Below are 14,016 nucleotides of genomic sequence, written 5' to 3' on the forward strand. Positions count from 1 at the left end.
CATATTTGAAGCTTGTTATCAGGTTCCCCTTCAGTCTTCTATTCTCAAGACTAAACATTCCCAGTTTTTAAAACCTTTCCACGTAGCTCAGGCTTGCTAAGCTTTTTGTCATTTTTGTTGCTCTTCTCTAGACTCTCCAATTTATCCACATCATTGATAAAGTGTGGTGCCCGGAACTGGATGGCCTTTTGCGTATAGTTAGAACAATGCAACTTACAGATGTAATCATCATGTTAAGGTGCTGAGTGTAAAATCAGCACACACTTCAATGGTCATAAATCTAACTGATGGTAAAAGATTTTCCCCTGTGTATGGGCCTTTTTTAAAAAAGAAATTGCATATAGTTGTCTTATTTCCTCTTGAGATTGTTTAATAATGCTGAAGAATTTGTGGTATTACCCTTTATACAAAAAAATCATGTCACTGACTAATCCCAAACCACTGAGTTCAGAAAGTGTACAGCAGATGTTACAGACACAGAATGAAGAATTATGTAGAAAACGTTTCCTGATTTATTAAATGCTTTTATCATTATTCATTAGAGGGCACTAAACTAAATTGGGATGAAAATGAGACTATATCAAATGTCGAAATTAGAGATGGGCATAAAACGTCCTCTAGGTCCCAACACTCCAAACTTTGGGATGTATAAAATCCAGATTTATATTTAGTTGCTTGAGCACATTTGTAGTTAAAATTTTATTTCTCAGACCATCAAGATCAGATCTAGATCAACATTTTTCCAAAATTTGAGGGTGCCCAAATGCAGGGTCTTGGTTTGGCTCAGAGAGATAGTGATAACTATGGACTTTTTATTTGAACCAAACTTCAGTTTGGGATGTATTTGAATCCAGAGTTTGTGAACCATCCCATCCTCTGTTATTTTATACACTGTCATCCAGTCCTGTAATCTTGCTTAAACAATAATAGTTCAATTTGTCCTTCTTTAACCTACTTCTATTGATAGTATTACTTATAGAGTCAGATTGACTAGTCCTGATGATAAATAGAATAAATGGCAGCTGTGCTATTATTAAGTAGCTATTCTGGAGCTGAATTACATAAATATATTACCTGGTGAAGCTGGTTACTCAGTAAGCCATTTCGTTTGCTCTGCATGTAAGCATTAGCCGTCCCACTCTTTGCTGCTCGAATTCTAGCAAGTCTGGCTTTCTGTGCAAAGAAGGAGACAAAAAGAAATGGTGGCACTTCTACTTGTATCCATTAGTCTGTTTATAGAAAGCAGCTAATTGGAATCTGCTGTTTCTGAATATCCATGTCATAATCGCTAAAGTGATGGTCATTCAGGCAACAAATCAAAAGAGTGTTTTCCCGGTTAAACTGCAAATTAGCTAGCAGCTTTTGTTTCTTTCAATGAATCAGCCAATTGGAACAATGATTTGGATAAATGATTATACATATTCTCATAATATTAGGCAAGTTATATTTTCCTTTTTCTGTGGCAGTGATCATGTCACTTCTATATCTGTCTTGCAGGTCAGGAATGTTGCTTCCATCTCAACCTATGTCATTTCTAATCCTTCACTTAAAAGTTCCTCAAAAGAAAGATCAATGGTCCAAGAGAACATAACATTTCAACTCTCTATAAGCCACGAAGAACCTCCATAGTTCCTCAGATCATTCTAATTTTCAGAGAAACATATGTATAACCATGAGAGAGAAAGGTGTCAGTACACAGAAAAGCTAAATTCCTGAGTTCCTGATAGCCCTTTCTAAAGCCTTCTACTTGCTGCAAGGAGTTTGTTACATCTTGTTTATGCCTACCTGTATAAAGGTACTTAATACGAATCACCACTTGTCCCAGTCTGAGCATTCTCTTGAAATTGTAAACAACAAATTGTTGAGAGAGGATGGGCCAGATTAGCTCTTGTTTGTGTAGTGTGGCAAAGCACCTCCTTCACCTCACCAGGCTCAGCAATTCTCTCTCTGGGAGGGCGGGGAGTGGAGGGCACACCTGGAGTAAATCTGTCCCAATCTGGAGAGTATTTATTCTTCAGTATTTACAAGGTAAAAAGTAGGCCAAGAAGTACTTTTCAGCCACACAAAAAGAGAATACCTTTCCCTGGGTGGGTATTGCCTCATTATGCTGGCCTCTGGATGCCAGTCCTTACCCAAACAGTCTGTTAGCATGGTTGCTTCCCCTATAGGGAAGAGGGCCGCCTTACACCTAGGAGACGCCATTTCTCCCTGCCACAGCTTATATTCCATCTCTCCTCATTCTCTCTCACCAGAAAAAGGGTTTTTTAAAGATCCTTAATTGGACTCGGGAGTCCCTTGTTGACCTGAGATAAGCTGTTTTCAGCTCCTGGGGACAGGGTCTTGACCATTCTAGGGCTGATATGCCTGTCTTCTACCATTCTCTTGTGGGTGTGGAGCTGCTGTTGCTGGGGCCAGAGCACCCTCTTTAGCTTTTGTCTGGGCCAGACCCCCGCTCCCCGCTACCTCACCAGCTGGTTGCAGCTATTCCCTGGGGAGTCCTGCTGGCCTGCTCCCCAGGGGAGAGTGAGGGACCCTGCTACCATCTGTGGGGGCTCTCTCGGCTGGCTGTTTGCTGCTGTGGAACTTGCTGCTGGTGTGAGGAAGAGGAAGAGGAGTTGCAGTGCGTGGTACACCTGGAGCTACTGCAGGACATTGTGGAGGGTTTTTTTCACAAGACTGAGTGACTTTAACATCTTTACTCCTGCGGTGGTGATTCTTGTTGTTGTTCGGAAGGTGAGGGGGGAGAGACATTGAGCCCTCCCCCTAGTCCATCTACCACCCTCACCACCACCGCTGCCACCCCCCTCCATTACCCCTTCTCACCATTTTGACTGCTCTCCACTCCTGGATTTTGCCGCTTGCCTGGCCTTTATCCACCTGGCTTTTGCAGCATCGAGCAAGGGCTTTTAAACCGCAAGCGCACATGCCTTTCCCATCCCCTTGGACTTGCCCTCCCTTCCTCTGCTGCTCTCAGCAGGTGGGCTTCACCCACCCTTTGTTTTGCCCACAGGCCTCCCCCCAGCAGTTTGCCCCCTTTCCCTGTGTTGCCTGTCCTGCCAGCCCCTTGCTGCCTATTTTTGCCTCCCGGCCCAGGTCCCAGTCCTCTGGCACTTTCTGTTTGTTTGCCTGCCCCGCTCCAGTCCCTTGGTGTTTGCTAGGTTTGCCTGCCCTGCTCTGGCCCTTGCTGCTGGTCCCAGTGGGTTTCCTACCCTGGCCCCAGTCTGCTTCCAGCCTGTCCCCCCCTCCCTTGTCCAGCCCCTTCACTCCATGCGCCTATGTCCCTGCCATGTGCTTGTGCCCCTTCCCATTTTCTGTTGAGCCCCTTTGTTCACTGCACCCCCTTATGATATTGTGATCACTCCCCTCCCCAGTGCAGCCAGAGGAGCCGGTATTTCCACCATGCATCAGTGATCGCACCCCCCCCCTTCCTGCCTTGATTGTCCCTGAGCCCCCCCTCTCCTTGGCGCCCTCCTCCCCTGCCTGCAGCCTACCGGGGAGGAGCGGTTGGCTTTACCTCTTCCCGTTTCCCTCTCTTTTTTCCCCCTTCTCTTCAGTGCTCATCCCTGTCCCCTCTGCGAATGGTGGGGGAAACGGCAGGTGGGCCCCCCCCCAGGGTTGCCCCTGCTGCCTCCCCTCCACCTGCTCTCCCATCTGTCCCTCTCAACCACTGCTGCCAGACTGCTTGCCATTGCCCCCGCTGGGGTACCGGCGGCAGGCATGGGTATGGATTCTGTTGCTACCATGCCTCCTATCTCCTCTGTTCTTGGGGAGCCCCCCCCCCCTCGACTGACAGAAAGGGCAGAGGAAGAAAAAGGTCAAAAGCCCCACTCGGCACCCCAAGCCCCTCCGTAGTAGGGGCTGCACCCTCCACTGTGGCCCTGCCGTTGGCCATGGCCCCCCACCCTATCCCTTGCCATTCCTTCAACCAGCTCTGGGGGCGTCCCTCCCCCCATCCCCCAGAGCGTATGCCCAGGTGGTGGCAGTCCCTCTGCCCGCCACTTTGTCATCTACCCCTGCCACTGCCTCCAGTTCCATTCCTGGCAGCCGGGGCCCCTTTCCCACCCTGACCAGGAAGCATGGCATCTGCTGCCTCCTGTTTCCCACCTCGCCCCATGTCGAGACCTATGTGCGGGCATTGGTGAGGGTGGTGGGGCCTACAGCCCTGGAAGCAGCCTCTAAAATGTATGGGAAGGTGGTCGTCTTCCTGGCATCTGAGACCACTGCTCAGGAAGTGGTGGAGAAGGGCCTGGCCATAGGGGCATGTACGTCCCCCTAGAGCCTTTGGAAGACCTGGGGGTACGGGTGGTTTTTACCTTTGTCCCACCCTTCTTTCTCAATGCTGCCATTTTGCCTTTCCTTTCTTCCCTGGGGAAGCCCCTGTTGGTGATCAGCCCTCTCCTGCTAGGCTGCAAGGACCCCGCCCTCTGTCACGTCCTCTCATTCCACCAGCAGGCATAGGCACTGACTCCGTGGGTGCTCTGGGGCTGGGGGGGAAAAATTGGTGAGTTCTCTGCACCCACTGCCAGCTCCCCGCCCCACCCCAGCTCACCTCCGCCTCCACTCCGCTTCCACCTCCTCCGCAAGCATGCCCCATGCCCGCTTTTCCCCCGTCTCTCCCAACTCTTGAACTGCAAAACAGTTGTTTTGCACAGCAAGTGCTGGGAGGGAGGAGGGGGAACGCAAAGCACTCAGGGGATGAGGCGGGGCTGGGGCGGGGATTTGGGGAGGGGTCCAATAGGGGCATGGAGGGGGCGGAGTTGGGGTGGGGACTTTGGGAGAAGGGGTTGGAATAGGGGCAGGGCAGTGGTGGAGTTGGGGTAGGGCCGGGGGCATGAGCACCTTCCGGCGCCATGAGAGGTTGGCGCCTATGCTGGCAGGTGCAGATTCAACTGCTGCCGCCGGCGTGTGACGGGTCCTTTTTGGTGTCCCCCCGGTGTCCTGGTAGCGGGTGTACTACTTTTCAGAGAAGGCCCTGGGGTTACCTCTGCTGGGCGACAGGACACGTCTGCCCTGGCCCGGCACCGTGGGACTCCTGGGACCCCCGAGTCCCGGGAGGGCACCAGCCCTGTCACCACCAGCGACCCTGGTTATCTGGCACCAGTAGTCATCCCTCCTTCTCCCCTGCCTGCCACTGCCTCCATTCGGGCCACGGGGGTAGTTCCCCGTTGCACCCAGACGAGCAGGCGGGCCCCACCTCCATCATATGTAGTTCAGCAGGGTCTGCGGAGGAGAGGACAGCAAAGCCACATCCGGGCATGGAAGAGGGCCCGCCCCAGGGGGAGCTTTCCCTTCCCTGCTCTGCCCCCCCCATTACCTCTCCGACCTCCAGTACCATCGTCCTTGCCCCCTGGCCCCACCCCTGCTTGCCAGCCCTCCGCTAATATCTTGGAGGGCTGGGTCCTTGTCCAGGGGAAGTGGGGCAAGCAGAAGATACAGGCTCAGTACCTCCCCCTTGATGCGGAGGGGCGCTGCTGCTGTAGAGCCTTCCATCGCGCCCCCGATAAGGCGCAACAACTAGAGGCAGCTGGGAAAGTCGTGGCAGCAATGGGGGGCAGAATCTCCCCACTTCTGGAGTCCCTTCTTGTGGGGGCCTCAGATGGAGCCCCCCATATCCCCATATCATCTGCGCTCTCCAGTGGCACCGAGGTGAGTGCTGACTTGGTCGCTGGCGGGGAGGACCCCGGGATAGCGGGTGGGGACTTCTGCTCCATTTTTGAGGCGATTGAGGCCCTGGGTCTGACCCCAATGACCAGCGGGCCTCGATCCAGGCAGTGGTTCCTTTACGCTGCCCCCTCTTCTCCTTTCTCCCCTCCCCCTGACTGCTGCCACCGCTCTTACTTCGGGGGTGCCCCTGGGTTCGTCCACCGGCCCGGCCATGGACGGCACTCTGCTCATGGCTGCCAAGCCCACTGAGGCAACGGCCGGTGCTGAGCGGCCAGGCCTCGAGCCACTGGGTGCACCTCCTACCGATGCAGAGCAGCTGCCTTCCCTTCCGGTCGGGTGCCCGACTGCAGATACCCCGCTCCCTGATGCGTGGCTGCGGGTGCTAAGTCTGTTATGGCGCCCGAACCTGGCATCACTGAGGGCCCTCTTCCCATTCCCTTGACCCACAGGCCCGGTCAAGAGGTGCCGCATCCCAGCAGCTTGGCTGCCAGGACCCCCAATCTCAACTCTGCCCCGGCCCCTGCCCGATCCTGGTCCCGTTCCCGTCCCTGATGCCATTCCTGCTTCCTCCCCTTCCACCCATGTTATTGCCACCCCCAGGGTCATCTTGTTTCCCTTTCTGCTCGATAGCCCTCAGGGGCCGGTTTTCGTGTTCCCCTCACCAGACCCCTTAGGGGTGCTATTTTTCCTCCATTCCCCCCTCCCATTCCGGGGTCTGAGATGGACTGTGTGGCACCAGCAGAACAGGCACCATGCTGAGGGTTTGCTTCCGGCCTGCCTGTCGCAGTAGGCCATGGGGATCTGGCCGGAGGACGCCCAGAGTTCTGCGACCCCAGCCCCTGATGTGCTGTGAGAAAAGCTGCGCGTCTTTCTCCTGGACACTTGTGGTTCCCGGAATAAGGTGCAGCTCGCTCTCCCGCACTGGGGGTGGGGGAGGGATTTCCATCATGTCCTCCAGGCCATAAGCGCCATTTGCGGGAGGGTAAAGGGACTGGGAGGCAGGATGCTATGGCCTACCAGCAGGCCCGCAGCTTTCATGACTCTCCGATGGCTTTCAGGGTTGGTCACAGACTGTTGCAGGGTCCAACGGAGGCCGTTAGCATTCCTTCCCATGAGGATCCTCCTCAGCCCTCATTATGGCACCAATCACCTTCGTCATACTAAACACCTGGGGCTGTAGGATAGGTCTCCGCAGCTGCCAGGTACTCTTCTTCTTCCTTCGGGACGGGGGGGTACTCTGTGGTTTTCCTGCAGGAGACCCATATGGCTCCAGCCATTGAAAAGCTCGCTGGTGGCTGGAATGGGGGGACGGTGTATTTTAGCCACCTCACAGTTTGTACTGCTGGAATGGCCACCCTGTTTTCCCCCGACCTATGGCTCGAGGTGCTGGGGGTTGCTGAGGTTGTGCCGGGCCGCCTACTGCACCTCCGGGCCCGCGTGGAGGGGCTGACATTCAACCTTGTCAATGTCTACACCCTGACATTGGGCCCAGAGCAGGTGAGTTTTTTTCAGCAGGCTTCCGCCTTCCTCAGCTCCTTGGATCCTCGTGAGTGCCTGGTCCTGGGCGGAGATTTCAACACCGCCCTCGAAGAGCGGGACCGATCGGGGCCGAGCAGTGCCTGGCCACCGCGGACGTCCTCCAGGAGATCGTAGGCCATTGCTCCCTGGTGGAAGTCTGGCACAACCACCACTCGGCCGATGAGTTTACCTTTACTTATGACTGGGTGGAAGCAGATCAGGCGCATCACTCCTGGTTGCATCGCATTTATTTATCTCACCATCACCTCTTGCAGGTCCACTCCTCCAGCATCCAGTCAGCCCCGTGCTCTCTGACCACCATTTGGTGGCTGTGACAGCCTCTCTGACTTTGAAGAGGCTGGGTCCGGCCTATTGGCACTTTAACAATAGCCTGCTGGAGGATGTGGGCTTCGTGGCGTCCTTCCGGGAGTTTTGGCTGTCCTGATGATACATGCCTTTCCCTCGGTGCAGTGGTCGTGGGGAAGGTGCATGTCTGGCTCTTCTGTTGTGAATACACTTGGAGCGCCAGCTGGCAGAGGGATGTGGTGATAGAGCAGCTGGAGCAGGAGGTTTTGGAGCTGGAGAGGTGTCTAGCCACCAGCCCTGGGGATCCATCCCTCGGTGGAGTATGCCGGGAGAAGCTCCGAGCCCTTGAGGACCATCGGGCTGGGGCGCGTTTGTTCGATCCTGTATCCATCTCCTTCAGGTGGACTGTGGCTCCTACTTCTTCTACTCCCGGAAGAAAAAGATGGGAGCTAAGAAGCACATGACCTGCCTTTTGGCAGAGGACGATGCCCCCCTCATAGATCTGGAGGAGATGCATGGAAGGGCTAGGACCTTCTACGCCACTCTTTTCTCCCTGATCCGACCAACGGTGAAGCCTGCAGAGTGCTTTGGGACAGACTCCCAATTGTCAGTGCATGCGACCAGGACCAGCTGGAGCTACCTCTCACTCTGGCCAAGTTCTCAGAAGCCCTCCATCTCATGCCCACTAATAATTCTCTGGGCATGGACGGGCTGACCGTGGAGTCTTCGCTTTGTTGGCTTCCTGGAAAGTTTGGAGTCCTCAGTACAATTCCTGCAGGAATTTTTATGACTGGTTCCCTGTATATCAAAGTGAGCTTGACTTTGTCCTTATGCTCAATCCAAAGATTTCTGGTTCCTAAAGCCATGTGCAGAACAATGATTTAGCAAACTTGAACTTCGTTAGCAGACTATAAGCTCAAGTGAAGAGCTTTGAGCTACTGCCGTAGAAGAGAGAGTTGGATGTTTTGTTTTGAGGTAATATGACTTTTTCCATTCTCAATAATTACTAGGTTGAAGTTTTCAGAAAATAGGGGGATAGTTCTTCTCCAACTCCTATGGCATCACAGAATAAACCCATTTGTTTACTGTTGCACTCCTACTAGTATAATATGATCCTGGAATAGTGCGCATGAGGAGAGACAACAGGGTCACTGCATTAGTCAAATATCTTCTCCAGTCATGATCTGGATCAGCTCTGAGGAATGAAATTATTCTTCTTTTTCTGTCTCATTCTTCCAAAGGGAGAAACAGTCTTCTCAGCAGCCAGCGAAGGAATCCGAGAAATATAGTGGAAATCAACTATGGAGACAATTCTGCTTGCAGCATGTGACACATGGTTACAGGTATGATGCTGGTAAACCAAGTGCCAGCTGTGGCCAAGGCCATAGGCATTAGATAAGAACTGAAACTCATAGCTGAAAACCAAACCAGCTCACCTGTTTTAGTTCTGTTCAAAAGAGGTATTAGTCTTATAAGAATGTATTTAGTGTTTAAACTATATGAAATGCTTGTAAATTGGTGCATCCATTAATCTTACTTGTAATGTCTGTATTCTATGATACAAGGTAAAATATAAGCTTGTTTTATAATTGTAAAAATCCTGCTCTGAACTTGAGAACTCAGACGGGAAGACTTGCTCTCCCTGGCCATCTGGGAGGACTATCAAAAATTAAGTGGGCCATTGCAGGACAAAAGCTTTATTGATTGCCCCTTTCACCCATGGAGAAGTACAGAAGGCTTCATCCCATCGGTTTGAATGGTGGAAGAGGGAAATACAAATAGCTAACATGAAGATTTATCATCTTTGTTATTTGGATTCTTACAAGGGCTGGCACTGAGAAACAGGAAGCAGAGATCCCCAGGGTCAACCTGGGTTAAGTCCTAAAAAGACATTCAATGCTGATCTGTCGTCTTTTGAATTACAGACTGCATATATGATTGCTTGCTTTAACCTGTAAATAACTCTTATTTCTTTTTCCTAGTTAGTAAACATTTAGTTAATTACAGGATTGGCTACAGGCATTATCTTTGATATAAGATCTAAGGTACAAATTGATCTAGGGTGAGTGACTGGTCTCTTGGGACTGGAAGAACCTGAATATTTTGTGATTTTTGGTGTAAGTGATCATTTATCACTAAGTCCAGCTTGCATGGGTGGCAAGACAGACTGGAGATCCCAAGACTGCACAGCAAATCTGTGACAGAGCCAGGAACCAGATATCCTGACTTTCATTCTAATGTTTTAACTTCTAGAAAATGCTCCTCGCAGGGGGCCTGATCACAAGCCCACTGAAGGGAACAGAAGTCCATTCATTTCATTCAATGAGCTTTGGATCAGACCCTAAAAGATAACTAGTTCACTGCTCCTGGTGGCTTCACACCCTCCCCACAACTGAAATAATAAAGACTTAGGCCAGCCAAAGGATTGTAAGCACTATACATTATGCAATAAATTCTCATGGAGGAGGCTGGATAATTTCATTGTCTAAGTTAAGGCTGCAAAACTATCGGAATGGAAGATATGTTTATTCAAGATCAGTTCTATAAATTGCTGGTTGCTAGTATAGATAAAAACCAAAATAAAATCTGAGTTCCACTCTGAAACGTGATGCTCTAAATTCTTCCACACTTTTGTGTCTTTGTAAAAATAAGAGAAAGTGTCTTTGTTATTGAAACAAAAACAAAAAACCTTACATCCAAGGACAGGAAAATTACATACATTTGTTATGATAGGTTTTTTTTTTAATAAGATGCATTCAAAGGTGTTTATGGGTATATGGACTATGGCAGGGGAATGCCCACTTTCGGTAGCTCTGAATTCTGTCAAATATTGGGTGTCATTGGTGGTTGATGGGAACTTTATGGCTTGAACTCCTATGTGCTAAGATAATACAAATAAAATAATGAATGTCATAGCTTCTAGACTTGTCAAGTCTATTACAACGTTCTTTGAGGGAATTGCTTGTATAAATCATTCAGTCAGATCCCATGTAAAACCACCTTTTAAAAATTCAGATCTTTTGGTTCAAACCTTTGAGGGAAGATAGCAGGCTCAAAATGTTAAACACTAATCCTTCATCTGTGTTCCCTCTCTTTGTCAGGGCAATGGCCTTCCATCTGCCACACTCAATCTTCCTGGGAGATGTGAAACAAAATAGATATAGTTTGCCAACCAATATCTGAGAAGATTTCTAAGTGGTGTTGGGTTGGTAAGTGTAAGCTTGAGAGAGAAGAGTTTGAGCACGGCAGTTCACAGCATGTCTTCTGCATGAAGAAGGAACTGAGAAGAGTAAGAGGTGACTGCCACCCAAATGAGTGGTTCACAAAAATGGGATCATACACTTCCATCTACTATAGAGTGTGGATGGTAAAAAAATATGTCTGCAATGCTACTCAATTCACAGAAAGGAGAGAACACAGTGGCTCCTCTGTATTTTTCCCTTGTCCCTCCAACACTGAGAGAGTATTAGTGCTGGCACTCTATGAAATAGAGAATCCCTGGTGCTAGGTTTTAGGCTGAAGGAACAGGGGGACATCTTTGTTTCATAACATGTTCCCTTCATTTCCAGGTGGATTTCCAAGCAAATTCGTGTCCAATAAACACTGCTGGTTGTTCTAGTAATTAATCCTGCTGCTTCTTTTTAAAATTGTCACAGCACCAATGATCATATAATATGCTGCCAAAAAGGAACTGTTCTGAGATGTTTATATTTGGCTGCTTTTGACAGAGTGCATTGATGCAACTTAACAGAAGTATAATATAAGTTTAGTCCCTGAGAGGTGCCAGGTGGAGAATGTATGGTTTCTGTACGTCACAAGAGGAAGAGAAGACAACATTTTTTCATTAGTGCCTGTCACCAGAATGTTTTGTCAGATACTCCTTTTTTCAGCCAACACAAACCTCGTCCAACTCTCCTTTTGAGCAGCAGTGCCTGGAAAAAGAGAGACGACTAAACTCTTCCACAGGAAACCATCCTCCTTACTGTGAAACTTTCCATTTCTTCCCTTAGTCCCCAGGACACTGACGTTTTGTAAATGCGGTCGAAGTGCTCTGTGAATTTTTGCAATCTTTGGGGAAAGTACAAAATATCTGAACTAGGAAGGCTCTTTTAGCTGCTTTGGTAAAATTCCACCATAGTCTTCGGTCTTAAACTTGCCAACAAATGGACCATCAGCTCACATTCTTATGGGTGTCCAACTTCTTTCTCCTTGATGATAAAGGTTCCATACATCTCTTTTGAGCTCTTTGCTTTTCTTCTGTCTTTTGAATTTATGTTTATAGATTAGTCCCCCGAATTTCATAAATGTTTAGATGTAGCACCAGCTCAAAACATAATAATATTAATGTTATTCCATGGTAGGAACTCTGCAACATGGAAGCTTCTTATGCCTCACTGGAAATTAGCTCTATCAGATTTACCAACAGATACATTTGGTCCATTTTAATGATCTTTTTCAATAGCACAAAATGCAACATTAATAGTGTTGTGTCCATTCTGCTGGCCACCAAGATAGTTACTTCTCTTCCTATTGCTTCGGAAACAGTACAAATTCTCTAGTTAGTGTTTAGTCGGTACCTTCATGATCTTCTAACGTAAAGATAAGAACAATACCTTAATGCAGTGATACTCAAGTTGAGGCTTGCGAGCTACAAGTGGCTCTTTAATGTGTCTCCTGCGGCTGTCTGCAGCACATGATATTAAAACACTGTGATTTAATTATTAACCAATCAGGATACTTTTATTATGTTATTAGTATCGATTGTAAACAGTAAATGAAACAATGAATTCACACTACTGTGGCTCTTTGGGGTAACGTTGATCGCTAATTTGGCTCCTGAACCATTGAGGGGTGAGTATCACTGCCTTAATATGTCGTGTGGATTCAAGAACAATGGACTAAATGACCTGAATTCTCAGTTCCACTGAGGGCCCTTTACACCATTCTGGTAGTGTAAAGGGGCCTTACAGTGGGTGTAAGTGTAATTTACACTTATATCTAACAGAGCTCAGGCCAATATTTCTTGCTTTGCTTTATTGTTTTCAAATAACTGCACATAATTTACTTTAGCTTGGTGAAGAGAATTTAAATGACACCAACACTTTACAGAGTTAGTTGTACTTCAGTAATATGTAAAGTTATTCATAACTTGACAGATATATATGTTATGTATACAGTCAGTAAGTAAAATAAAAGATCAGCAAACCTTCAGGATAAAAGTTGCTGTATAAAAGTGTAAAAGCCTTATCAGATCATGATCAGATGAAAGACCATATACTTAATTTATGGTACCAGTTAATTCTTTGGACGTTATTAAGGAATCATGAAAAGCTCTTCTGTGGAGAAAGTGATCATTGAGATTGGCAATTAAGGACTCCTCAAGGTATCTAGGGTCCAGTGTTGATAGACTCTGAAGGAGCTACTCTTATGGCTTGTCTACACTTACCAGAAGATTGATGCTGCGGCAATCGATGCATCGGCGATCGATTTAGTGGGTCTAGTGAAGACCTGCTAAATCAACCACCAATCGCTCTCCCATCGACTCCTGTACTCCACCTGATCGAGAAGATTAAGGGGAGTTGATGGGATAGCGTCTCCTGTCAACGTCGCGTAGTGTGGACCCCGCGGTAAGTAGATCTAAGCTACGTTGATTTGAGTTACGCTATTCACGTAACCCAAATTGCATAACTTAGATTGACTTTTTCCTCTGGTGTAGACAAGGCCTCAGATTTCTTGGCTGAGAGGACATAGTACATTCATGGATAGCTATACAAAAGGTGAAGCAAAAGAGGGGATGGAAAACGAGGAGAGCATTTAGGAAGAAACATTGGGTCCACAGAAAAGAGAAGCATATAGTATTATTATAAATGACTGTTAACATTCAACCCATGATACCCTGAAAATACAGAAGAGGAAAACCTGTGCCTCACAGAAAATGTCCTTTAAGTAATAAAGTCTACAGATCAGGTAAAATGGGTACTTCAGCCTGCTTCCAGCTTGGGGGAAGAACCATACCTGTCAGTCACTGGCAGCAGGGGAATGCCCTGTCTTCTGAAATTCCCTTCAGTTGAGGTAAATTTCACAGCCAGTATAATTCAAATCTACTTTCCTAAATTACGTATTGCGGTAAATATATTCTGAAGAAAAAGCACAACAATTTCTTCTACAGCAGAACATGGTAAATTCTGCCTACCAAACCCAAGTCTTCAGATGTTAATTTCCGTCTGTATTCTGGATGATACATTGGTCTCTAGGGTGGGTCATATCTGTGGACCTTATTACTTGAAGAAAGGAAATTTTCATATGAGCACGGATACATTTTACTGTTCTTATTCATGCTAAGGTCCACAGATCTCGCTACAATTGGATTTTAATAGCAGTGTGCATTCAGGGTGGGAAGCAGGATCATTCTTTTAAAGTAGATATCAAAAGTGAAATTGATTATATATAAATATCTCTTCTACCTTTTCTCTCTTAAATGTGGAGAAGACTGCTGTCAAAAGTAAAGAAATAGCATTGGCTACGATT

At 47.9% G+C, this 14,016-nt stretch overlaps 1 protein-coding gene across 2 annotated transcripts in view; it reads right to left on the reverse strand.

The window, feature by feature from the left end:
• The window catches only part of KCND2 (potassium voltage-gated channel subfamily D member 2), a 432,819-nt gene that overhangs the window by 19,874 nt on the left and 398,929 nt on the right, over positions 1-14,016 (reverse strand). For both annotated transcript variants that reach the window (XM_034768638.1, XM_034768645.1), the window contains exon 4: positions 1,075-1,173. In XM_034768638.1, the coding sequence (XP_034624529.1) occupies positions 1,075-1,173 (99 nt within the window). The remainder of the gene's footprint in view (positions 1-1,074; positions 1,174-14,016) is intronic.

The sequence above is a fragment of the Trachemys scripta genome, chromosome 1, assembly GCF_013100865.1.
Source record: "Trachemys scripta elegans isolate TJP31775 chromosome 1, CAS_Tse_1.0, whole genome shotgun sequence".
Classification (NCBI taxonomy): domain Eukaryota; kingdom Metazoa; phylum Chordata; order Testudines; family Emydidae; genus Trachemys; species Trachemys scripta.